The sequence below is a fragment of the Sinohyriopsis cumingii genome, chromosome 2 (assembly GCF_028554795.1).
Source record: "Sinohyriopsis cumingii isolate HCF-2022 chromosome 2, ASM2855479v2, whole genome shotgun sequence".
In the NCBI taxonomy this organism is placed as follows: domain Eukaryota; kingdom Metazoa; phylum Mollusca; class Bivalvia; order Unionida; family Unionidae; genus Sinohyriopsis; species Sinohyriopsis cumingii.
In genome coordinates this window covers 141,837,751-141,865,458 of record NC_142962.1, presented here as the reverse complement: position 1 = coordinate 141,865,458, position 27,708 = coordinate 141,837,751, and the positions used below count along the sequence as shown (strand labels likewise).

General features: G+C 36.7%; 2 protein-coding genes across 2 annotated transcripts in view; both read right to left on the bottom strand.

Annotated features, from left to right (window-relative positions):
* Positions 1-1,727, bottom strand: part of LOC149805966 (uncharacterized) — a 42,078-nt gene extending 40,351 nt beyond the window's left edge. Inside the window, exon 1 of the mRNA XM_089950758.1 lies at positions 1,524-1,727. The gene's annotated coding sequence lies outside the window, so the exon portion shown is untranslated. The remainder of the gene's footprint in view (positions 1-1,523) is intronic.
* A 14,273-nt stretch (positions 1,728-16,000) lies between these two features.
* LOC149805965 (uncharacterized) lies at positions 16,001-25,680 on the bottom strand. Its single transcript, XM_089950756.1, has 3 exons — positions 25,598-25,680; positions 21,477-21,667; positions 16,001-16,262 (listed from the first exon to the last, which is right to left on the bottom strand). The coding sequence occupies exons 1-3, from the start codon at positions 25,650-25,652 to the stop codon at positions 16,068-16,070; spliced, it is 441 nt and encodes a 146-aa protein (XP_089806882.1). The 5' UTR covers positions 25,653-25,680; the 3' UTR covers positions 16,001-16,067.
* Between the last annotated feature and the right edge of the window lie 2,028 nt (positions 25,681-27,708).

The following is a 27,708-nucleotide window of genomic DNA, read 5'->3' as shown; positions in this document are numbered from 1 at the left end:
CATACCTTTGTCCATGGTAGTTCAGTGGTCTACTACTTTTGTACTGCTCGTAGTCACTTTTTACAATATATTTATCGTAATCAATCCCAGACACACGCGATCCCTTGCTGATCCGGCCCACTTGAATTAACAGTTATTTGTCATATCTACATACGTGGACTTCATCGGAAGGAGTACGTTTGATTAAACATTGTGCACTTTTCAAATTATGAAATATAAATTGGAAGATATTTTTCTTAATGGTCTTAGTGGTCAGGTTGCATAGCGAATTTTTCTTAAATAATTTCGATTGATCGAGAGAGAGAGAGAGAGAGAGAGAGAGAGAGAGAGAGAGAGAGAGAGAGCAAGCAACGGTATCTCTTTATTATTATTATTATTATTAGTCTAAATCGTCCACGATAGAGTTTAAAATAGTTTATGACATTTATTTTAATTGCAATAAGCCGCGATGAAAAATGCAAGCAGTATTTTACATATTTTTGATAAATTGTTCACTGCACAGATACTGCGGGACAGTTCAGCAAGCTAACCTGGAAAACGTACAACAAAAGGGATAGTTTGGCAAGTCCAAATTGTTCATGCCTAACGGTCATGAGAATATATACATATTTAATTGGATTTAAGGTGCAAAATATAAAAAATGTCATTTTAAATTTATTGATGTACAAACATCGGGAAAGATATATCATTTATTTCTAACAGGATTTTTTTCCAATCAAGTTCACACCTTGAATTTAATACTGTATTAAAAAAGAATGAACGGCATGATTATAACATATTTTACAAGAATGTACGACGGGATTAAAATAAATTTTAAAGGAATGAACGACAGGATTGTAATAGATTTTAAAAGAACAAACGACGGGAACATAATATATTTTGAAGGAATTACGATAGAATCATAATACTTTTTAAAAAGATGAACGATAGAATTATAATAGATTTTAAAAGAGTAATCTTGCTTTGTTTTTTTCTGAAGGAAAGCAGCCTGTAACCTTTAGCACAAGATGCTCGTGTTTTGAAGACGTAGAGGGGTTAGAAATTGTTTTTCTATCCTTGCCCTAAGAACCATACAAAACTGTCTATGTGAACGGCAACGAAATCATTATGATTTTAAAACAGAAATCGAAATTAACCCTGCTTATAGCTTGATTCTTCGTTTTCTAGATACATGTATTCAGAAAAATTAACTGCTCTATATGTGAATTCTTTTACCAAGTAATCTTTTATATTTTTAAAAATTCAATTACTACATTTAGTTTTCTCATTTGTCTACTTTGTCTTATATGTATCATTTGTCTTATTTTGTAGAATTTGTCTCAATTGTCTTATTTGTATAATTTGTATCATTTGTCGATTTTGTCTCATTTGTCTAATTTGTCTCATTTTTCTTATTTGTATCATGTCTTTTTTATCTCATTTTTCTCATTTATTTGACTCATTTGTCTTAATTGTATCATTTGTATTATGTGTCTAATTTGTCTTTGTCTCATTTCAAGAGAAAATTGAATAAAATAGCCTACCTTAGATATCTGTAACCAAGCTCCGCATCTGGTACCAACTAATCACGTGAAAATGTGTTTCTTGTCTGGATGGAGAACCGAGCATGTTGAAAGCGTTAATCTGACTGACGATTAAGGTGGTAAACAGTTCTATCTCCGTTTGCAATAAAATAAATGTACCCTTGATTACTGACTGATAAAAAATGGGTTTACCTGTAAAACCAAATCAATCGACCCTCTGACTTGAATTCATTTAACTAATTCTTTATCCCGCTAATGTTTGATCCTGTCATTGAAATTTTGTGGCGTTAGATTAGTACAGATTTGTATCTATAAAAGGAGCATGTGCGGGCCTTTTTACACATTCTGATAAGTTCTGAAAACGTCTCGCACCTCAATCACTGTGTAGTAACATGGCAGCAGACGGGAATAGCAGTCATATAGGTAAATAAGTGTTATTGTGGCCGACGTATTTTACTGGGGAAGAACCATATCATTTGTTGCACGAGAAACGGGTTTGGTGAAGGAGTTGACAGAGGCAGTGCTCTACTGCTTTTATGCTAAAACCGCTGATTCACTTTCCAAAATTTGGAGACTGATGCTGAGAATTTTGGTAATTTCAGTTGCAAGGACACAATCATCTGAATATAAATGAAATGAGCTCATTACGCAGTACATCCCCAAATTTATCAGTATTATATTCACTACCTCCTGTTAGTAGTATCCCTTTCCTCTTGGAACACGGAGCTTTAACATCTTTTGGAAACTTTTATATTACAAACGTTGCTAGTTCCAGGAATGTGTGTGTGTGTGTGTGATATGGATTTTTAACGTAGCTTTAACAATCTTTCAGTCATATCGCTACGATGTCTGCAGTGTGACAGTTTATAGTGATGTCTAGCACTGGGGCATCATGCCGCAGACATGTAGCATGATGTCCCACCCAGTCACATTATTCTGACTCTAGACCTCTTAATGCTGAGCGCCAAGCGAGGCAGCTGTTAGTACCATTTTTGTAAGTCTTTGGTATGACTCGATCGGGGATCGAACCCACGACCTCCCGCATCCGAGGCGGACGCTCTAACCACTAGGCCACCGGAGCGTTAGTTCCAGGAATGTACCGTATCTACAGTCAATCATTATGATATATACAGTTGGTTCGTTTTTAAAATCACTCTCAACGCATCGTTTGCTATATCGTGCAGAAGAAATGAGAAGATTTATACACTTGGTTCGTTAGTTTTTAACGTCCCTTTAAAGACATTATTGGCTCTATCATTCCGTGGGACTGGGACGACATATCCAGTTGTTTATGTGGTTGGTTGGTTGTTAATGGTATTTTCAGTTCATTATTGGCTGAATCATACGATTGAAATGGACGATTGTTGCAAAATACAGTACAGGTGGTATAATATGACAAATACGTTTTTAATGGAGACTTTATCTTAAAAATATTAATGTACCTTACAAATGGATCAAAAATCTTTTTGCAACTTTTTTAAAAAAATATAAAAACCCACTATAATACCCGATCGAATGAATCATGCGGGAATGATTAATGTAAATAAAAAAGCGCGCGCGCGCGCACACACACACCAATAAAACAAACATAATGGAATTTTCAAACAAAGTCGGACTCAATTTTTGGCGACTGTTGTGACTTGTCTATTCGTTTTTAATGTTGAAAATGTCCCTTATTACCCATATAATTTTTTCTAGCGTCGCTACTCCACAAGCGTTGATCTGTATTGCCGTGATCAGCAGCCCATACATAGCTGTGTAGCACTATTTGTAATTTTATTGTTCTTTACAAACCTGTAGATATCTCATATAATTGAATCATTCCTCTGGTAAACAGAATACAATGACTTAGCTACTGCACAGACTTGATCAACTTACATCAACAAAACCAAAGCACTTAAATCATGTCTTACTCCCGTGATTGCAAAGGGCCTTTGTGTAATGTAACCCTTTTACCGCCATAAACCCCAATATAATACCATGCTGTTCACGTCGATTCAAATCGCGACACTATTTTCCCTGTGTAGGACATTTATACAGAAATACTGTGCTGGGCTTATTAACGAGTCTTCTCGTACATTAGTATAAAAAATGCAATAACGGAATATTCTTGACGTATATCATGGCAGAATTTTTTTGCAGATGACAATAGGAGAATGGAATAAGTATGGAATCTCCGGACGAGATGCTATCACAGATCTGTTTTTCTGGGCATTAAAACAAACGTTGGAGTGATGATAAAGACACGTACATAGCGACAACGATTATACGGTATTCGGGTGTATGGAGACCGACATAGTCTATACATATTGCAAAGAATCACAAATGAGAGAAACAATCAGTATAAAGTTTACAGGTAGAGACAGATTAATAGATCCAATATGGTATAGCAAACAGTAACCGTTGCAATATAAATAAAATTAAAACAAGCAGCAGTAAAGTGATATTTTTGTCTCTCTTTACTCTGTGTGTGCGATTTAGATCTCTAACGTAGCTTAACATTTTTTTCTCAGTCATATCGCTACGATGTCTCTAGTGCGACAGTTTTTTAAAGCGACGTCTAGCAATGGGGCATCATGCCGCAGACATGCATCATGCAGCATGATGTCACACCCATTCACATTATCCTGAAACCTGACAGACCAGTCCTAACACTAACCTCCTAATGTTTTGCACCTAGCGAGGCAGCTGTCAGTACCATTTCTGTAAGTCTTTGGTATGACTCTGCCGGGGTTCGAACCCGCGATCTGCATCCGAGGCGTACGCTCTAACCACTATGGCAGCGGAGCGGTCCCTCTCTCTCTCTCTCTTTACTGCTATTCCACCGCGGTGAGCATGTGTGAAGGCCGGGTGGGGAGCTGTGTTGAGAGCCTGTGCGCACCGGTTGTAGGTTCCGTTGCAACAACCGTCAGCAGATTGGGGGACCAGCGGTTAGCCCCGTCAGAACGTGAGAGAAAAACGTGTGGTTGTTAGCCCAGACGAACCTCCCTCGAGCCCATCTCAGAAAGAGATTTTATAGACTTTATTATTTGCTGTTGCCGGTAACTTTTTCATACAGGCAAATAATTATATTAGATTCGAATACCGATATTTTAAGATCACTTGTTGGCTAGTGCCAAGCAATTTTCAGCACGGTTCCAACGATAAACGCACTTGAGCATTGTAATGTCTTTTGTGATACGGTTGCACAGATTTTCCTTACTTTTTATTCTACGTTCTATGTTTTGTCTAGACATAAACGTATTTGCTATGGTAAAAAGGAAACTCGTTCTAGTGTAGTAGCTCATCTGTAAACCCATGACGCACGAGTTTTTCATGCAGTTGTTTCTTGTTGCTATATCTAGTTTATTGACTTTTATTTCAGTGTAACCAAGACTTTGTGGTGAAGGTATTTTGTGCACGTTCGCACAGGCAACTAACAATACACAAGTGTAGATCTTATTTTGTAAGGACATAAACAGCAACTCGCAGAATACATGCGACTGAAAGATATGACAAACATATGGATTTTGCTACCACCATTATTTAGTCTCAGGACGGGTTTTGTTTATTAAGAAATATATTTAAAATGTGTACCAGATGTTTGCTTTTGGTAACAGTGTTCATTGTTGACTATGGAATTTATGCATCAAAGGAGTCATTCGTTCCAGCAAATGTTGAAGTGGCATGTTCACAGCAGGCCCAATGAGATGTGGTTGGGGCAGGGGTCATATAACCCGGGACTCAATCCCAAAGGGGCCTCGGTTTTTATTTATAATAATAAAATAGTAACTATACTTCGTTGTGTACTTAGTTGTCTTTTAAATCTTTATATGGTAAATTATTTGGTCTTGTTTTGGCATTCGATTCATTTCGAAATTTCAATATAACCGGGTCCTAGGGGCTTAAAACTCTCGAAGTGTATCCATGCCTCTCTCAGCACAGCTACCTATTACGGATTTGTAGGTCATATCGGATGGGGGCGAAGTCGCGTGAGGTGGCTACCATTCTCTTAAATCCACCAAAAAGCAGGATGTATTACACCAGTACATAAAATTGGCCGTGTTCGCTGTTCCCACAGCAACACAACATTATTGCAACTGAACTTCGCTTGTACTTGTCGTTTGGAAAGACAGCTATTTTCATTACAGGGTACAAAATTAGTAACGCCAATGCTAAACGCGTGCTAATAACACAGTGGTAGTGCAGATGGTGTTAGTGCGTGATTTCAACTGGAAGTAGTGCGAACACTAACTGTGCTCTCTCTCTCTCTCTCTCTCTCTCTCTTAAAACGGATCAAACGACAAACAGATAGCTTAGAATGATTTATTTTAGGTTAACAATAGCATTCTGGAAGCTCACCACCATCGCTCATTATACCATTGGTGGCCGTGATTGAAATATGGCCGGCTGCTGGACTGGTTTGATGAAGAGCATAGATACGTTCACGCCCGAGTTTCGGTCTCCTGCGACATCGGAGAACATGGACAGGTCATTCAGGTCTGCATTAATAGCCCGTTTGCTAAAATCCGTGCGCTTCTTATTACACCTATGCCAGCGCCGTCTGTGCATGGACTAGAATCCGAAGCGCACACAAATGTTTCCTTGCAAGGATGTATTATTATTATTTACATACAAAGAAGGTACCTGCCTTGAATTAAGGTGGCTGTTGCAGTCTTTGGCGCTGAATGACCGTTGTTTCGACTTAAGACAAAGTTGCATGCAACAATGTGTCTGAATTGGGGTCGCACTCAAGCGTTTTGAAAACTGCCATAAATAAGTGGCCGCAAACTGGTTCGTCGTTGTCTTTGAGCTGGAACGAGGAACAGGAAAACTGCACCGATTCGGAATCGTGCCCCTTTGTTCTGCGTTGGTATGAAATTAGTTCTGCAGGTGGCGAAAGACCGTACGAGTCAAAGTAGAGAAAGTGAGAAGGAGTCGCTCAAAATAGTACCCAGTGCGTCCCGAGGCTTTGTGAAAGGTCGAGGTTTACGATGCCAATTTTACGTCCGATCCGCCCTGGTAGGTGTGTGCCAACTCATCACTCTTGTAGATGCTAGAGGAGTGTGTCAAGGGACGAGCCTACCAAGCAGGTTAAAGATGGTGAGAGCCGCCCTGGCAGGTACAGACCTCACTCAATTTTTTAGACCATTGTCGGCGGCTACCAGAGCGGGAATGGCAAGGGCAAGCAGGGAAAGGATACCGACGTCTTTGTGAATGTCTGTCAGCGGCAGGGTTGAAAGTTCCAGGTCTATGGCATGCTTTGTCCCGCAGGAGGCTTCGTTCCAGGTAATTGAACTGGGTGGGTGCTAGCATGAGCGAAACACACCCATTAAGGATGCCAGATCAGAAGTGCAGGAAGACTCCGTGGTTGACATTTACTGAGGCAGCAACCTTTTAGAACTGGCTTTTGGAGAGGGAAACTATTCCTTTTTAGAAACATTTTTTTAAAAAAATTTTAATTGTGTCCTGCATCTGTAGCTCCACGCAAGTCGTTGGAATCGCTTCATTTGTACAAGTAACATTGCAAGTCGCGAATGCTGTGGTCAATGATCACTGGGGCCCCCATTGCTAGGGCAGCGGCTTGTACGTCGTGAAAGGATGCCAGTGCGAAAGATATGTTACCTTTGCACTCGTGCAGCCATCTTCTATGATAGGGCGAGGCGAAGGCCAACACCTATGGTCACGTTTTCAGCAGCAGGCCCAACCAGGGCGCTGATGTCTATGACGTGGAAGGTCGGTCTGGAAGAGCAATGCCTGCTCTCAAATACCTGGGTGGAGTACATGCACGCACTTGAAGAGCTGGAAGGTAGGCAACGCATGTTACCAACCCAATGTGGTCTCTAAAAAAATTCATCCTGGCTGACAGGTTTGACATCCTGGTCCAGTCATCTATATATCTTCCGTAAAGTGGTTCACCGTAATAATTCGTTCGCGAGGAACTACAGATTTTGCCAAAAGGTTACTACCAAAGGTTATTTATCCATGACCAGGGCGAATGAGCTATTGGAGACGTGTTGATTTTGTGCAGTGAAGTAGTTGTCATATTCCCGTGTCGTAATACAATCCTGCGGAATGCACTTTTTGGTGTCCAGCGGACTGCAAGTGGACTTAGGTTTGCTCACTAAAGCACACTCATAGCTGCTGAACCAATCCTCTTGAACGCTCCTTGTCTTATGAGCCAAAGGAATGTTGCTGTGTAAGACATGAAGCTCCTCTGGATACTCAATGTCACTATCGTTTCAACTTTTCGCTCTTAAAATCTTGGTAGTGAGGAAGTCTCGACCCATTTATATATGCTAGTTGGGAGGTCTCCATCTTGATCCAGCCAAAGATGTTTTTGAAGTAAAGGTTGGCTATAGTTTTAGTTTCTTTCACTTATAGTTTGGACGTATTAGGTGGTTCACTTTTGAAACGCCCCCACCGATGTCCATTTCAATAATTAGGTACATGTTTCTCTGTCATCAGCTCGACATTGGTATGTGTTATCTTTAGTGGTAGTAGTAGGTTATTCTGGGTAAACTAATGTAATGGTCTGGATTAAGGCCGCAATTCTTTCCGCGGTGTTGCGGAATGTCACTAACACGTCTGCCAACAGAAGCACATTGGTCTTTAGGTATAGGTCATACAAAGCTTCACTTACTTTAACAGCATAATGTCTTCCACGCACGCAAAGAATGTTCATTTTATTTTTTCGACATACTGGCATCGCTGAGCTGGTTACTGAATAATATATTGGCAGAAGCTGTTTCTTAGAATTACTCCCAGCTACACATGTATTCGTATGTGTAAATGCCTTTGTTAGTGAGGTGACATTTATTCTGTTCTGATGTCTGCCTTGCTGTAATGCGGAATGATTCCTTCTACCAGCTTTTCCAGGCTATGGTTCATAAAATGGCGACTGTCACTAAACTGCATGTCATAATTAAAACGTCATAAACTTCTCCATGTTGTTCAGTAGCTATTTTTTTTTTCATTCGAATTTGTTCTGACAACCTCCCTGATCAGGTGCCTGTCATAGCTGTGCAGGTGTATGAAAAACAACAAGCACCATTATTTTTTCTGGGTAAATCTGCAGCTTTAGGTTACATACAGTACTTGCCATAAATATGGCAAGGGTCTTGCACTTTATTATTTTCTCATCTCTTGAAATGTAGATGTAGCAGTCTGTGAAAGGCCTTGCAGTCATTTCCATCAATTAAAATTCAACTGGATAATGAAATACCTCTTGAATTTTCACTTTATCATGCCCAGTGCACTGGATGAAAGTGATAACTGCATTTTTGCCTTGGTATAAAACTGGCACCCTATTGACTCCATCCCTATGGACTACAAAATAGCAAAAGCTACACAGGACCTGGTCAGTAGTTTTTGGTGTGCAGCTTTTATCTGGATCACCTGCAGGGTTTTTCATTAGTATTCTTAGCGTATCAAAATTTGCATATTTGACGTATGGGACACGTATCTGGCAGTGATACTTCTGAAGGGTAGGATGCCTTTGATTTATGCTGGTCATGTAACATGCAGTGGTTGTATGCCTTTGCCATGGTAGTCTTTCACATGGATTTCCAACATATTGGCCTGGCTTTAGAGAGAGAGGCATTGGTGGCAGACATTCTTGTTGCTTTTGTTGTTGTGTATATTTTACACAAGATGGATTAGTTTTATATCCAGATATAGTGACTCTTTTGGCCAACAATGGATAGCATGAGGTCTACCTAGCATTATTTAACTCACTGATGCATAGCAAAAAGGGACCATTTTTCCAACCAAAAGACACTAATGGAAAAATTTTGTTGCGATGCTTAAACTTGTCACTACCACTAACCTTCGCAGAAAAAAAACCAGTTAAGCTCACCTAGATACCGGATGTACATGCCTGGTCAATCAGTATTTCTATTTTCTGCTGGGTAAAGCACCAACAGAATGGTCCATAGAAAGCATCAATTGTCCTTTTGCTTTAAGTCAATAATAGACTGTCACTTTAATGTTGTCTACAAGCTAGTTTTGTCATTTAAGACGTTCTGTAGACTTGGTACATCTTTTCCCAGCTCTGCTGTAAAAACTTTGCTAAACTTCAAACCATCCAATTCCCCAGGTTCCTTTGAGATGATATCGTTTACCATGGGTGCTGTAGCATTAATCAATGCAGAAGTGTTAGCTTCAAGCCTACAATTTTCTGATACAGTTGCAAGATAGCCATTTCCAACCACATTTTCTTGTCCTCAAAGTTTTATAAAGGCTGGTAATATCACTTCAGTGTTCAGCTGGCTATACCTCAACAAGAAGCCTATCTAAGCATTCATCGGCTGTAACATTATCATCCTGCTGTACATTTTGCAGACACGGCATTCAATCATATACCTAACATTCCACGTTGTTGGAAGCTGGTCACGTAATTAAACCAGCAGTCTCAACCTTGTGCCTTGTGTTTTGTAGAGCGGCAACTGGCTAATGGGTTGAAACTGTCTGCTTAGTCTTATGACTTGCATTTCGTGGAGCTGGAACTGGTTTATAAGCCCATCTTGTCAGTTTTGCATCAATGTATATAGGCACTTAACTTAACCAAGTATCTCTACTTCAATAATTTTAGTGTTATTAAGTTAAGAAGTAACCTTAAAATGTAACCAGCTAACCAGGTATATCTAATTGAAAAGTTTTAGTTTGGCAATGACCTTATCATAAACCAGTTAATCCGCGATCTCTACTTACAAAATTGTAGTGGTTTTCCACTCAGTAATAACCTTATCCAACTGTCCATGTGCACTATTCTCTATTTATTTTAGTTTCCTTGACACTGTAATGCAAACACCATGGTCAGCCCCAACACATATACAGCATATATCTGACACCCTGGTCTGTTCAGTGCTGCATGAATGACACAGAATATATACATATATTCATTTTCTCTGCATAAATTTGTGCTCCTTCGTTTTAGCCAGGGGCACTAGTTTGCAGCAAGATGTAGCGAAGCTCAAGTGTTTACAACCTGTCACTAAGTAGTATATTTAAATAGCTGCATACTAATAGCAAAGCATTTTTTTAAAAGGTGTAAAACAACTTGGAGGGGGGAACTCGGCTGTCCCAAGGACTGCAGGTTTTCCCTTTTTATTCCATTCATACATAGAACCATTTTGCTTTCAAAGCAAAATGAAAATACAATGGATCTGCTGATGTGGATAGAAAATTACAGCATGTATGATAAAATTATAGTATATGAAAGGCCATGATGACAAGGGCTTAGAGTTGAACCATAACTTTAGAGCCATTCTTCTATAACAAGGAATATGATGTGATCAAAGCAACAAAGTATAAAATGTTTGCTAAAAACATGTTTTAAAGATTATTTTTAGAGTAAAAGGTGAATTTTTCATACAAATTTCAAGATTTACATCTGCCATCTAATTCTGACCCTAAATCAGAAGCCATTAGAGGCACTGTCCTAAAGCCACAACCTCTCAAATTAGACCTAACACAATACAGTCATGGTGTGCCATCCTACCCACACACCAAAAATATACAATTAAAAGTCGGTGCCTGTTTCTCCCCTTGTAATAATTAGCTATGCAGTGAAGAATTCTATAAACTATTCAGTTAATTCAAATAAATATAACAAATTTGGTATAAATAAATAATGTATTCAACTGTAAAAAAACTAACAAGCAGTGAACCAAGCATATATCAGCAACTCATTCTGACACATTTAATATCACAACTTATGCATTTTGATTTAGCAAATGAATTTAATGAGATAAAAATTAAACTGAATTAAATATAACGTTTCTGAATCCAAACTGCAAAACAGTTTAAAAAACTAAGCTTTAAAGTTCAATCGTGATGATACAATAAGCATATAAGGAACTATGTAATATGACATTTTGATAAAATCAATTAAATTGGCCAGAAGGGATGAATAATGTTATTTGCTGTTCCCTGTATGCCAAATCTAAGTCTGACATGCAACACAGTATGGACCATTTCTCTTCAGCTTGTGACAATTTTGGTCTCACAATCAGTATGGGAGCATTCATCAGTTATTATGTACTTCTGTGAGAGTGATGTATGTAAGGTGAAGTTGTTTGCATTTAAAACATGCACAATGGATAGAATGTTGGCATACCTCTATGCTACATTAATGTAATGTGGATGATATTTCTTTGGATGTTGTACTTTTGGAAATTGTACATGATCTAAGCACACTGCTAACTAAAACGACTGCTTCCTTGTGTTAAAAAAATCAGTCTGAATTAGTCTAAAGTATACTATCCATAGCACCTATTAAATTGGGAAAATGAATTTTTCCCGACTAGACAATACCAGCTTCTGAAAGTGCAATGAATGAATTACCAAATATATAAAATGTAAAAAAAAGTTATCAGCTCTATTTTATACAATTTACCTCTGAAGTTCAGGAAATGAAAATGACCAAGTAGAGCTAGCACTTTTTTGAAAGGTGCACATCTGGAGTAAGGCAAAGCCGTATACTCTATAACCCATATTACAACCATCAATCATACACCAAAATAAAGGGAATTAAAGGTTCTTTGAATTATACACAAGATATACAAGATCTTTTTTAAATAGCCAGTATAACCAGTGAGGAAAGCCGGGGAAATTCTTTTTCTTTAAAATTCTAACCCAATGCAAAATGCGAAACTGTAGAGCACCACCTATCAATAAGACAGAGGTGATGCACCAACTTGCACCAGGAAAGCCTTAGGTAGAGCCTACCATCTCAGTAGATGGCCAAACCCTCGTAGCAGTGGACAAGTTCACTGTATTTCAGCAGCACACGGTCATATGCAGTCCATACTGATGATGAAACCAATACCAGAATTGCTGAAGCAAGTTTGGCCTTTGGCAGACCAAATGTGAATGTGTGGGAGGTATCAGTCAACAAACTAAACTTAAGGTATACAATGACACTGTATTGCCAAACCTGCTGTGACAGTACAGATACCATGCCAAGAAGCTGAACCATATTTACATGGGCTGTCTCACCAGGATGTCAATCATGAAATCACAGCTGAGATCGGCAGACCACATCACCAGGATGTCAGAAGAGCAACTACCAAAGATCTTCTACAATGAACTGGAGGGAAAGTGATCTTGGGGTGGTCAGAGGAAATGCTTCAAAAATTTCCGCAAGTCATCCTTTAAACACTTCAACATTTTGACCCTGAGTCTTGGGAAGATTTCAGCAAGGATCACGCAAACAGGCACAGTCTCATCCATAATGAAGCTACAGATTTTGAACTGAAAACTGCCTGAGCAACCTAAATCCCAGAAAAGCATGACATCATCTGTTGATCAAGCAAACCCAAGCAGCATCTTCAGTCAAGTGTACAAAGACAGTTCAAACTGGCCTGATCAGCCATCCATGTACTCACAGAAATGAAACCTGTCAGTGATGTCATGGCCATCTTCGAGCTTGAAGGACGAACAACAACAGCGTAAGAAATACTATCAGACATGATAATAAAATAGTTAATTGGTAGATAAAATACCTAATGACCATTGAATTAATTTTAGATTGATGAAATTAAAAATAATTTATTAAGTGATCAGCATTATAACATAAGAAGAATGCATAAAACAACAGTTTGTAAATTCTGGTGGAATCTGTGTTGTGGCTGCCAGGTTAGATGTTCAGGCAGTCTGTGCCATAGGAATATTATATCTCAGTTTGTACAGGGCTGATACAACCTTATTATGGTTTGTTGCAAAAGCAAGACAAGTTGGTATATAATAGCATTTTAAAACATGATGAGATATTGTCATGTTGAATACTATTGATAAAATGCTGATTAAAGCAATAAGCAATAATGAAATAAGTCAAGATGAATTAAATGTGATAGGTGGTGAATACAGGAACTAGCAGTAGTTAGAAAAAACATGCCTAGGGAAAAAATGCAATGACTGCATCACTTGGACTGCCTGCCTGAATTAAATGTGATAGGTGGTGAATACAACAACTAGCAGTAGTTAGAAAAAACATGCCTAGGGAAAAAATGCAATGACTGCATCACTTGGACTTCCTGCAATGATTTTCATTACTTAAATGTGCACATAGCAGCACTCAATGACCTTTGAACTTTATAGAGTACTACACACTCAATCATTTGTTTGAAAAACGAAATCTCATTTTTGTTTACTTAAAACTGAAAATTTGTGAATGACTGCACCTTGGAACAATGTTTCTAGTTGGTCTGAAAAGGTGTGATTTTTTTTCTTCTTCTGTCAATATAACAAAAATCTGCCTCATCTATATACTAAAAAGTGCACATTATTATGTGCATTATTTTCACAATAATAATAATAATAATAATAATAATAATGATAATAATAATAATATGTAAGGGTCATTTACTTAATGACATTTTTCATACTAATAACCTATGATTGTAGTTGGCACCTTAAAAATGAGTCACGCATCAAATGTATAAATTCTTTCATAAAGTTCCAAGGTTAAGTTGTGCTATCAGTAGGGCATAACCGATTAGCATTTTTCTACTGATTTCCGATTCCGGATTTTGGGCATGAAATTTTTCTGATTCCAGATACGATTCAATTAATTGGAAATGCTAAATTAAAAGGTTTTTCAAATTAACTTTTTAAACCGTGTTACACACAATTTTTTCACACTGTATGCTAATATAAATTTCATTTACATTATCATACAGTTCCAATGCATCCACGCAGCATATACGCTTTAATTTTCCCGCCTAATCATTTATGTCAACCAGCTGCCAGTTCCGACCCATTCTTTGTTCAACAATTAGTTGATCTTGCCGCCAGGCTTTAATTTTCCCGCCTTAATCATTTATGTCGGCAAGCGGCCAGTTCCATCCTGTACTTTATTCAACAATTAGTTGATCTTGCCGCCATGCTTTAATGTCGCGGTCAAATAAAAATAAAACAGGCTTTTGTTTGGTCCTATAAAGCTGGCCTCTTGCGGCGACTTAAATAAAAGCAATGAAATCTGATCGATTCTTGCATTTTCCAAAGTGATCGGTGATTGAAACAAGTTTATTGTGCTGTGAAAGTTTCCTTATTAACTTTATTTATATTTACGATTGTAAGAATCATTTTCTTTTAATACCTCATTAGCATGTGTCAATGTATTCAATATTATGCCTTCATTATTGAGGATGTTGACATAAACGGGTAGGACTGTATTATATATTTTAATAAATTTAAATCTTTCGGTCTAACTCAAGTATTATCGTTTCACCCCGTTGTGTTGACCATATTGGACTTTTCTGACTTCTTATTTAATTTTATTAACGCACTATCGAATGACACGCAGTGTTAGACACGGTGCTATAGAAATTCAACTTTATTATTTTTATTATCCGAATCGGTCGTTCCTGCCTTGTCCGACTCCGATTAATCGGAAGTTCATACTATCCGGTGGAATCCGATTTCCGGATCAAAAGTCGGTTATGCCCTAGCTATCAGTACAAGTAAACATCACATGATCTGACAAGGATATGTGTTCTGGTAGAGGCAAAACTGACTTATCATTAGTCAGTGTTAGAACAGCTGATCTGTTTACTTGTTAGATACTGAAATATCATGATGATTCATTCAAGTTGTGTATTATATTATCTCTAATACATACTGGTATTCTATATAACAGAATAATTTCAGAGAATTAGGCATTCTTAGTAGTACTATCGGTCTTTTAAGAGTTATACTAAAAGAACTGATTCATTTATTTTATTTAATCATTCATTGGATTTACAATGGTCTAACATTCATTTCAAGACTATTTGTGTCTTAATAACTGTATGGAATTACTGTGAATTCAGTTAAGGACATTTGAATCTATAGCTGTCATGGGATTACTGTGAATTTATTTAAAGACATTTTGGGATTATAACAAAGTGATTCTTCTGTATTGTTCATATGTCATTATAATACAGACTATCATTATCATTTGGAATACCTTTGGAACTCATTTGGATTACTCAAACTTTTGGAACTGATAAAACATTTAAGACTTTAGGAGTTCATTCACCATACTATAAGTTGTTATTAAGTCTTTCACTTTGTATTTTAGGGAAATAAATGATATTTTTGAATTATACAAAACTTACTGGCTTTGTTCTTTCTTGTTACTTGTTTTAAGACCATAGAGTCGTAACAACTGATTTTGGATTAACACATTATGTCAGAATTATTGCAAACTCATTCAACCACACTCTTGATAGGTACATCCAGACTATCTGAATTCATTCAGAACATTCAATACTTTCAGACTTGTGATAAGACATTTAGGATTATTTGGGATTTAATTCACAAATAATGCGTCTCTTTAATTATCACTTTGTGTTTTAGAGAAATAAATAACTTGTTGATTTTACTAAAATTGTTGGTTTCATGTCTTTCTGTAACCTAATTTAAGACTAGTCTTAACACATGTATCTCTATTACCCAGTACTTAATGCTCTAATTTACTGCAAGCAATCTTAGCAATCAACAATGAGAGGCTGTTCTAATGCATGCATTATTTATTTACAAAAATGTCTACACAACATGCCAAGGCTGGCACACACACAGCTATACTTCTGTCACTAATCTGAATTTTCCATGTAGAGGTGTTGGGTATATATGCATAAATCGTTTGTAAATGACAACACCTTTCTTCACACGCTCATACAGGGGACTGTCTGGATATGGGGAAAGCTTCTCTGCAGAGAACAACATTTTTCCGTCACGCAGTGCATACAGAGTGTTGTCATCTTTTATTCCAACCTAAAATAGAAAAAATTTCAAAAAAATATATAAAGCAATTGTAATAGTTCATAGCTGCAAATCTCCATGCTTTTTCTTGCCTATTCCACCTATCCACCTTCAAACTACCTTACATCCAAGTTAGTTACACCGACCCTGGGACAGTGTCCCAAGAATAATAATGCAAAATCACATAACAATAAATGCTGCATCTTGCCGCTATTTCTGCATATATAAAGTATGATCAGGAAGTAATTGTACACATGACCTCTGACTCCCTCCAAGAAAATGAGAGCAGGGACCAAGAATAAACTCCCTTCCTGGAAACCAAAGCTGGGTCAAGAATATACTCCCTCTTGTTGATGGTTACCCGATGCGGACCAAAGCTACAAAAGTTTCATTATTTTCACCAAACAGTTAAGGATATGTGGTAGTGGACATACAGAAAATAAGACAAACAGAATGATGTTCTCACAATATCCCCTGGTATTGCATGGTATATCAGGAGGCCCAGGAGGGCCTCATATCTCAAACCTGTCTTACACAAAAGTCACTCATTTTCTAAGATTGTTTATGTAATACAGTCCTACCCACTTATATCGAAATCACTTATGTCGGCAAGCTGCCTATTTTGACAAAAAGTCCTGGTCCCTTGGTCTACTATTACTACCAAAACTGTCATGCTTATGTTGACGTCAAGATAAAAAAAAAACGTACATGTCGACAGAAGCTGTTGGTCCCAGCTTGAACAAATCATTTGTTTTCTAATCATTTAGTCAACAAGTTGCCAGTTCCGACCCATACTTTGTTCAACAATTAGTTCATCTTGCCAACAGGCTTCAATTTTCCCGCCTAATCATTTATGTTTGCAAGCGGCCATCTCTGACCTATACTTTGTTCAACAATTTGTTGATCTTGCCGCCAGGCTTTAATGTCGCGGTTGGAGAGAAAAAAAAAGGCTTTTGTTTGGTCCTATAAAGTTGGCCTCTCGCGGTGACTTAAATAAAAGCAATGAAATCTGATCGATTCTTGCATTTTCCAAAGTGATTGGTGATTAAAACAAGTTTATTATGCTGTGACAGTTTCCTTTTTAACTTTGTTTAGCATGTGTCAATAAATACAATATTATGCCTTCAGTAATCATATCAGCCGCATATCTCTTGTTCGCTTTTATGTACTTTTCACGATGACTTCTGTAACTAAATACTGTTTGTGCTGTTTAAACCAACTTGATGACATGTTTTCATTTCCCTGTGAATAGCCCCATCCCCTTGGTAGCCTCAATAAGATGGGAACAGACTGACCAAAATCTAGGACAATTTAAGTACATGTACTTGAAGCATGTAAATAACAACTATGCAACCATGTGCTGATACCGACATTGAATATCAACTTTGAATATCACAGTGAATGTTTTTCATATCAGTTCATGATGGATGCAATATTTTATTGTGGATTTTATAACAAAGAGGTAACCAAAATGTAATTTGTCAATATACAAGTGTATTTCATACTGGTTTTGTCTTTATGTACTCAAAATTTCCATTGTTTGTTTTCTCAAAGTGTAAGTGCTACTCACTGATGCAAGGTCACCCCTTACTGACAAATTTAATTTGTATTTTTTTTTTCAGACTGCCCCCCCACCACTTATCTCGAAATCCACCTATGTCGACAATATTTCCTCGGACCCGAGGATGTCGACATAAACGGGTAGGACTGTATTATAAAAGTAAAACCAATGTAAGCTATCTCCTGAACTTTATATCATGCTGATTTGACCCATTTTACTATAGCCTCTTAAAAATTCGTCCCAGAGATAAAGACAATGTCAGATTACTATAGCCTCATAAAAATTCTTCCCAGAGATAAAGACAATATCAGATTAGTATAGCCTCATAAAAATTCTTCCCAGATATAAAGACAATGTCAGATTACTACAGCCTCATAAAAATTCTTCCCAGAGATAAAGATAATGTCAGATTACTATAGCCTCATAAAAATTCTTTCCAGAGATAAAGACAATGTCAGATTACTATAGCCTCATAAAAATTCTTTCCAGAGATAAAGACAATGTCAGATTAGTATAGCCTCATAAAGATTCTTTACAGAGATAAAGACAATGTCAGATCTCGAGATAAGAATCTAATAAATTGAGTACTGTACTACCCTCATTCAAAATTAGAGACAAAATTTTCATCATCAATATATTAGTCATGTCTTTTTGAATGTGCTTAATGGTTTAGTGACCAAGCCTAATTTACCATGTTTTATTATATGGCTCTATTTCAGTGTGATCATAGTGATCACATACATGTACTATAATTCCAACATGCATGGAACATGTAGAACTTGAACCAATAGCATAGCCTATATTGATCAAACACACCCTCATACAACATGGACTGTTCTTACAGCAGAACCAACATGCTGACAACTTTTTACAAGATTCTTAAAACAGAATCGTTTTGCATAATTTAAAATGTATTTTGAACTAAATCATCTACATAAAAAACTTCAAATACCATATATATATAGGGCTTGAAACAATCAAAATACAGTTTCTTGCTCAAACTCATCCAAGACTTTTAAAAGTTATGTTTCAGGAGCTGTACTGATAACCAAATTTTTTAAGACAGCCACTGTTGTGCTCATACTAGATATCCAAGCCCAACCGCTTTCACTAAGGACCAACTAGATGTCACAAGTTTACTGGTGATAACCAAAAGTTGATATGATTTTCCAGTTAGGCGAGGCAACAAGATTTTCAACATGGATGACATGGCACCAATTTCATTTAGTACCAACAAGACATCATAAGCGGTCTTGTAGTGAAAACCCCATATTCATATGACCATTCATTCAGGAGGAGTAGCAATAACAAGATTTTTAAGTGGCCACTGTGATGTTTGAGTGGAACCATGTTCATTCATGACCAATTAGAAATCTTTTAGTGAAAACCCCATACTGATCTGCCCATCCAGTTGGGAGGAATTTCAGTAACAAGATTTTCAAGATGGGCACTTTGGCGGTCATATTTGATATCTGAGTGGAACTGTTTTCTTTTAGGACCAATTGGCCATCCTAAAAGTCTTTCAGTGAAAACCCCATATTAGTATGATATCCATTCAGGATGATTAGCAATAACACGATTTTCAACATGGTTGCTGTGGCAGCCATACTGCATAACTGAGCACCTCTATTTTCATTAAGGACCAAGAAGACCTTGGGATGAATGTGCTAACAGACGGATTCTGGACATTGAAAGACAGACCATCTCATAAGCTCATTTGGTCAATGACCAGTTGAGCTAAAAATTGAAGCAACATTTGTTGATACGCACATCTTCAGGTGATGACCATAATATTTACCAAGTTTCATGGCAAAACAGATGGGAGGAAAGAAAAAGACAAGTACCTGCAAACAAATATCAGCAATTGTCTTAAGAAATTCAGAAACTTAAATTAAAACATTTCACACAACTTATACTAGCTTGTAACTGAATATTGTTTCTAACATTAATACATAAAATATTTCCTCCATTGCTCTCTCCTTAATTTACAGACCTGACAACATGAATTGAATAAACTGGGTATCTTACTTACTGTAAAGTATATACTTATAAGTCAAGACCAACTGCAAACTGGAAGGACCCAGGTTGCACAATATGCCAGCAGATCTGAGTCTGTGCAGTTTTGTTAGGATTAGTTAGTAGAACAACACAGACCATGATCTGTAAGCGCTTTATGCTACCACAAATCTGTATCTTTGTTGTTTGCAATTTGCCTCGACTTATAAGAGAGTATATAAAGTACTTCATGATTTTGGAAATAACTGCATTTTTAAAAAAATATGATGTGATATTTTGAGAACACCACAAAACTTGTGAGACGAGAATAAGTTTTAATCATCAAACTTGTAATTATGCCTTTTGCAATGCATCAAATGTCTTGGTACCAAGACTAGTTCTTGTGTGTTTTATTATATCAATTTATTGTAGTGAATGTTCTCTGACTGATCAAGTATAGTACTATCATTTCAAATGTGGACTGACCATCTGGAGCTTGGACTGACAGCAAGCCTTTATTGACTGAATGTTCATATACAAATACAGAAGCAATATGCTAAGATCTTTAAACTAATTCCTAAAATTACATTAAATGGCACATTCTCCATTTACAATATATTGTTATAATAATGTCTCAAGATTGTAATAATTCATGTTTTACAAACTCAAGTTAAAATGCTCTAATGAAAGCACAAGTTAGGCTCAAGTTACAATTCTCTAATGAAAGCATAATTTTGGCTTAAGTTTAAATATTCTAAATGAAAGCATGTGTTAGGCTAAAGTTAAAATCCTCTCAAAGTTCTCTGCATTAACCCTTTACCTCATGCAAGTGTCTTTTGATGCCTCTACTCCATTCGCATGGAAGCGTCTTTTGACGTCTGCTATAAACATCAGCCATTTTGAGCCGGTTTTCATAGCACCACCTTTGGGGAAAACCCCCTATTAGATACTACATTCATTTCTGAGAATGACAATTACATCAGATCACGTGGTCACTGTTTATGCACTGGTCGATATCTGCTATTTAAAGTAACTGGGTCGTATTCTCCACTCTCCAAAAAAGGAGATCGCGGATTTCATTCAGTACTTACGAAGTTTTCAAGATTAGAATCACAACTATGAAAGATTCAATAACTTAGGTAAAGGCTCTGATATTGATGTAGGCAGCAATTATTTTTTTATAAATTATCAATTCAGATGACTTAGTGATGTAGACGCAGACGAAAAACTTGTAAATTTTGAGTATGAGAAATGGCAGCTATGGTTGGTTACGTGGCCTCACTGACATGACGGTGAACAAGTTCTCTCAAGATTTTAAAGCACATAAAAAATTCTTCCATGAAAAATAATTACACAGCTATAACAATCAGACTTTACTCTTAAATTTTTCCACACATAATAGATGTGTACCAAAAATGTAAAATGGTTAAAATTGCTGTTAAACGTAACATACACTACATTGCTTAACAGTTAACAGGCAGGCCTATGTGTATGGAGTCGAATAGGTAACAGGTGTTCTATTTATTGTGCACTGCACTTTGCAACTATGCTCTGTGAGGTAAAGGGTTAACATTAAATGTCAGTGGAACAGGCTACAGCTGAAATCATGCAAATATAAGCAACATTTAAACAAAAAATGCATTTATCATAAAATGCATTTATGAACTTACATTTTCTCCTGGATAATAACGAAGACCAAGTTGAGTAACTAAAGTTTGTCCAGCATGAACAAACTGATTATGTCGAACTTTTAATCCTCTTGATTTGCCTTTTGTCCTTGACCTTTTGTTTCTTGTGGTTCCTGAAACTTTCTTAGAGGCAAAACGAATGCTGGCACCTTGGATGGCCTGTGCTTGAAGAACTGAAACAAAATTAGTTAAAGTGATAAAGAGAGCTGTCTGCTTTTTTCTTTTCCTATTTGTTCCAGTTTTAAAGATTAATCCCTTTAAACATTTCCTGCCTTACTTCAAATATTTTTTAAGTTATAGATAACAAGACAAACAAAACTCTGTACAAGTGATATTTGATCTACACCACAGATACATTCCTGAAATTATGGTTGTTGTTGTTGTTGTTGTTGTTGTAGGGTTTAATGCCATTTTTCAGCACAAGATAGGCCATACATGGTGGTCAGTATAAATGGTGGAGGAAGAAACCAGGAAAACCCCAGAAAGAACCACCGACCCATGAGAAGCTACTGTCAAGCTTTCTTACATACCCAAATTGGCCAAACCAGTGAAGTTATGGTTTAAGCTGAAATTGGTATAAATCAGAAGTAATGTAAATGCATGTACATCAGCTGCACGCAAGTCACAGTACATGACACCAGCAATGGCATAAAAATAAGCACAGTGACACAAATTAAATGTAATTTCTTCATTATAAATGATGCTAGAATGACAGAAAGTAAGTCCAATTGGAGTAAATCGAGTGTCACCTTTATTCTAAAATTTCAGCCTTTACACCTTCCACTAGTTAGAATTCAATGCAGGAAGTAAAATAGTTTTCAGGGAATGTCTCTTAGGTCTTTCATACACTTAGTAAAATGGTCATGTGGCAGGTTTTTTGGAAACCTACCTGGTCATGTGGCAGGTTATTTGGAAACTTACCTGGTCATGTGACAGGTTATTTGGAAACTTACCTGGATATAAATGATGCTTAAAGCTATGTAATTTAACAATGTCATTTATGGTACATAAAAAATATGTCACTTTTTAATTACAGGGTCAATCTTAGAACTAAAAATGGGGGGGGGTCTTAGAATAGAACCCTGTACTAAGTTTTAGCATTTCAACATAACTCTTTCACAATTATATGGCACTTTAATGCGATACTATTACCTTCAAGACTTTCTTCTTTTCTTGACACCAGTCTTGTCTTAACAGCTGCCTTAGGTTTACAAATGTTCATTTCTTTTCCAATTTACACTTGGTGCTATTAAAACTGAACTACTTACATTATCAGTAAAACTGTTCACAAGAAGAGGTGGAGTCTAATGGTAGTAAATACTGCAGTATAAGGATATTCATTACAACACAGTTCCTGTTTTATAAAGCAAGTACATTATAGTCATTTCATTAAGTGGTAGAAAATTTTACATCATGTACTTCATTATAAGGGAGAGGGGGCCCTGAGTGGCCAAGTGGTCTAAAGCGCTCACTGTTACAGATCACTGCCATCTCACCTCTGTCTGCATGGGTTCGAGTCTCAGGCTCAGCCAATGTGGGTGAGTGAGAAAGCTTGCCAGTAGCTTCTCGTGGGTAAGTGATTCTTTCTGGGGTTTTCACTTGTTCGTCCTCCACCATTTATACTGGCTGCCATGTATAGTCTATCTTATGCTGAACAATGGTGTTAAACCTTACAACAACAACAAATCATTATAAGGGGGTCACATTATATGGCAGTATACTATGTTCCTAAGGACAATGTTACAATGACCAAGTACTGTATCATGTACTTCTTCATAAGGTGGTGTCACTATAAGGCAGTATCCTGTATGACTCTCATGGACATGATTTACAATGATGGAATGCTGAATCATGTACTTTGTTATAAGGTATCTCACTATAAGGAAATATATGGCTCCTGTGCACAGCATTCTAACGAGGGAGTACTGCAGGCTTTTACAAGCTATCCACTGACAGGTTATGCTTAGGATAATAATTACTCCCCTACATTAAACATTAAAGTTAAGGAGTTTGAAGATGTAGAGAAAGTCTGGATATATTTAGAATCCTATTGGGTTTCCTGAATTTAACAAATAGTAGCTTAGAACAAATATTCTGTGAATCCCTGGGTTACAGACATGATTTACTGTACCTTGTGACTTACTGTCATATTCAATGATAATAGCAATATTCCAAACAACATACACACCCTTTGTACAGGTCATGAATCTGTCTTTGCCAAGGGTTTCAAACATGCTGCCTATGAGCCATATGCTGCCTATGGAGTTATTTCTTGCAGCCAACAACACCCGGAATTTGTCAAACAATTAATGAAGAAAATTTCTTCTTCAGTGAGGCAGCCCTTAGACCAATGTACTAGTCTTCATGAGCACCTTGTAATGATTCAAGTTTGAGACCCCTGGCCTATTCCATTATGCAATTATATAATGCAACAGAATACGGAAAGTGAATACTATCACTAGAAAAAGCAGTTATCGACTATTCCCCATGCTATTAAAAAATAAGCATTCAGCAATTAAACAGGAATGGTACACCCACCACCCCTACCAGTCTTCTCAACCTCTAGCTGGGATGGCACCACCATCTTCAGAGGTACCTTAGCAACTCATGCCCTCACTTATAGTTCAGTCCATGTTTTTGGATTCTGTTGAGTGCAAGTTACTGATGAAGTGGCATAACTGACATAGATAATATGTACATACATGCCAAGTCTCCAGGACTGTCTAGCAGTCTTTTGATTTTGGCCCCAATCTTTTGACCTACCAATCTACCAACAAAACCTCCCAAAAATCACAAATTTGCCAATCAGAGGTATTTTAAGCTAAAACAACATCCGTGAAGCACAGGTATTTCCAGCTAAAACAACATTCAATAGATTGTTTACAACTATCAAAATGCCTCAAATTCTTACTGTCCTAACAACCAATCAAATTGTGACTTGTGACACACACTGATGCATTTATTGTACATATGTAAGCTGTTTTATTCATCAAGATTTTAATAATGAGTAATGTGTTGTGTATAACAGTTTGCAGTCAACTTGACAAGTATGAAACAATTCTTGAACTCTTTGGTAATATTATAATGTTGAAATGTACATTAATGGATTTAAAGGAAAATATGCTGCTGAAAACATGTTTGCAAGATCAATAGTGCTTGGATAGACTAATTTAAATGTATGAAGCATACTGAAAATAGCATATAAAAAATTAATAAAGTTGAGGAACTATTATTCAATGTTAATAATTTACTTAGTTTTGGTATGATGTGCACTTTCATGCTTACATTTTTTACAAAATTATTGTTACGCTATTCTCCCAGATTTGGATGCAATCTTCCAGATTGTGCTGATCTCCCAGATCTGGTCCCTGAAAACTTGGCATGTATGTATGTGCTTCATACTCGATTAAGGTCACCATAATAAAAATAGCAGATTTTTAACTCAGATTGGTACACTTTTCCAGAGGCACCTGCATAGTTATTTTTCATTGGGTGGTTGCACAAACATGTAGTGGTCAGCTATCAAGTTTCATAGATGTAGGCCAAAACGTTTAGAGGTGAAATGGGGGGGGGGCACTTTTCTGATGCTCATGTATGCTTAGTACCAAACTTTATAGGAAAACTTATGTGGAAAAACATTTTGATAATGGAGATTGCTCCAAGTTAGGAAATTGGGCAAAGTTTGACAAAACTGCATTTGACATGTGGTTAGTCGCAAAATGAGTTAGTGTGCAAGAGCGCACGTATTAAGTAGTCGCAAATGGCTATCAAGAGATAACTGTCTATAAATTATAATCAATCTCGACGCAGATGTCAGTCTCCCCTTGTATTCCTCCACTGTATGCTGAACTCCTCAATAAACAAACATAATATTTCCGTCAGTGCATAGATCAATGAGGTCAAGCTCTATTTTTCTATGCTTTTTCTATTTCATTTTATCCAAGGATTTTATGTCCTCGAAAAGACGTTACACAGTAAACCTGGAAAAGTATCGTACAAATTGAAATCAGTGAGACGCCAACAACTCTATTCTCGAAAGGACATGCAATATAAAAAAAATGAATCGCAAATATTACTTCAATACTTATAAAAAAGAAACTAACATTGCAAAGTTGATGTAAGAGCACTAGACAGCCTTGCAACGAAGAGCGCAGCCATGTTTGCAGACTAATGCTCACTCTTTATTAACGGGTATGTATAAAATGCGAAAGGACTCCTTTTCTTGCAAAAATGACTTTTATTTTGTTTATAAAAGCCGTTCAATAGATGTTTCAAGTTTAAAAGCAGATAACACTAAAGCAATGTTTATAAATGTTTATGAATCTAAATTAAAAAAAAATAATAATTCGTAGACAAACTTCGATTTCAAATTTGTTGTTAAGCTCATACCGAGTACACAAAAATGACCCCCGAACAACAAAAAGGACTGCAAAAGAACTCTATAAGTAAAATAATTCCATGCTTTTATTTTAATGTTTAAAACAGATAACTCTTAAAGGACAATGCTGATAACTGTTCGACGCATACGGAGTATGCGAAAATTACTCCTTTTTGTAAAAATGACTTTAATTTGTGGACATAAGCCATACAAGAGTGTTTATATAGCAGATAATGAAAAAAGTAATGTATATATGCAAAAAGAGGATTCCCGACTGCCAAAAGGACTTTTTATTTATAAATTAAAACCTTCCATGCTTACAGTTTATGGTTTAAAGCAGATAACTTTTAAAGTGCAATGCGTGATAAATGTTCATCATTCGAAAGAACGTGCTTAAAAAAAAACATAAAGAAACCTTTATATAACCAATATTTATGCATTACAGAGAAAGAATACTTTTCCCACTTTTTCGTCGTCTTGGTTTATTGGCTCTGAGGCTCTTAGTTTCCTACCAAAACCTTCAGTTGCATTTTTCTCTCGAATCTAGTATTTTGACAGACTTGTAAAATATAACACGTTAATTCGTTTGCTTCTCTGAAACTTTCGTTTCTGGCTTAGTGAACTCGTCCACATCGTTAACTTATCATATATACTTTCAAAAGGACGAAACAGTTTGGTTAGTTCATTCACAAACAAGTCTAATTAACCAAAAGCTTAAGTGTTTATTACATGAGTGTAGGCCTACATGGTTTGTTTACAAAGTAGTTCATAATACATTATACTATTTTTAGACACACGTGTATTGCACGTGCGTGCAATATCAAGGTGTTCGGTATCGTAAAATACTGTACGATTCTGACAACAAAAAGTTACGGAAGGCAAAAATGAGCATATAATAATAATAATAATAATAATAATAATAATAATAATAATAATAATAATAATAATGGTTAAAAAATATTAAATATATACTGATCGACTGAGGCACTTTTACACCTGCACGTTTAAGCAAGTAACAGCTTTACAGACTTTCAGCTAATAAGCTGAGTTTGTCGTTTGTCGTAGTTGACAGTTCTGCACGTTTTCATTTTGTGTGATGTGGGTTTTTTTACCGGCTGATGCCATTGTCAGCACAGACCATCGTCCATCAGTAGAAATTACAAAGTTGGTTTGTTTTTTTCCACTGTCATTAACACATTTGAATATGTGTTTATCTGTATGTGCTTGAGCAATGTTTGTCCTTTGGTTGCTATTGAGTAGATGCTGATTTAATTTTTCATGTAATTTAAAGTTACCATGATCTCTTATCACTCGACATCTCCCAGTAGTAAATGGGGATACTAGAGCGTCAATGGGACTTACCATTAAAAACACCCCTGGGAACATATAGCGTATATGTAAATTTAACATGGAGAAAAACCCTGGAACAATATAGCGTCAAGGGAATTTAACATGGGGAATAAATCGTGGGACTGTCTAGCGTCAAGGGAAAATGGAACAGGGTCGGGACCTATTTTAATAAGGTCCCGACCTGATGGGTCTCTATTTTTTTGTTTTTGTAAAAAAATAAAATAAAAAAATGGGGTAGGCAATTGAAAGTCTATCTCTTTTCAAGAGATTGGAGTGGCCCTGAAAAGGGCCTTTGGATTTATGTTAATATGCCCTTAACATAAAGGGCATCTGCGGCATCTTCTTGTCCTCAAGCTGCGTCTTACTGCAGGGCCATAAATCAGAGTCCTCTTGAGGCATCCTTGTCTTTCCACATACACTCTTCGTATCCACAGACTGGTGTCTGACTTGTGGACAACTGTCCACTTGGATCGGACATACATTAGC

Coding starts and splice junctions, on each gene's coding strand:
- LOC149805965 (XM_089950756.1), bottom strand. CDS start 25,652: ATGGCTGCGCTCTTCGTTGCAAGGCTGTCTAGTGCTCTTACATCAACT. Junction 21,668..25,597: donor TCTTACATCAACTTTGCAAT/GTTAGTTTCTTT, acceptor ATTTTGTTTCAG/TTCTTCAAGCACAGGCCATC. Junction 16,263..21,476: donor GTTATTATCCAGGAGAAAAT/GTAAGTTCATAA, acceptor TTTCTATTTTAG/GTTGGAATAAAAGATGACAA.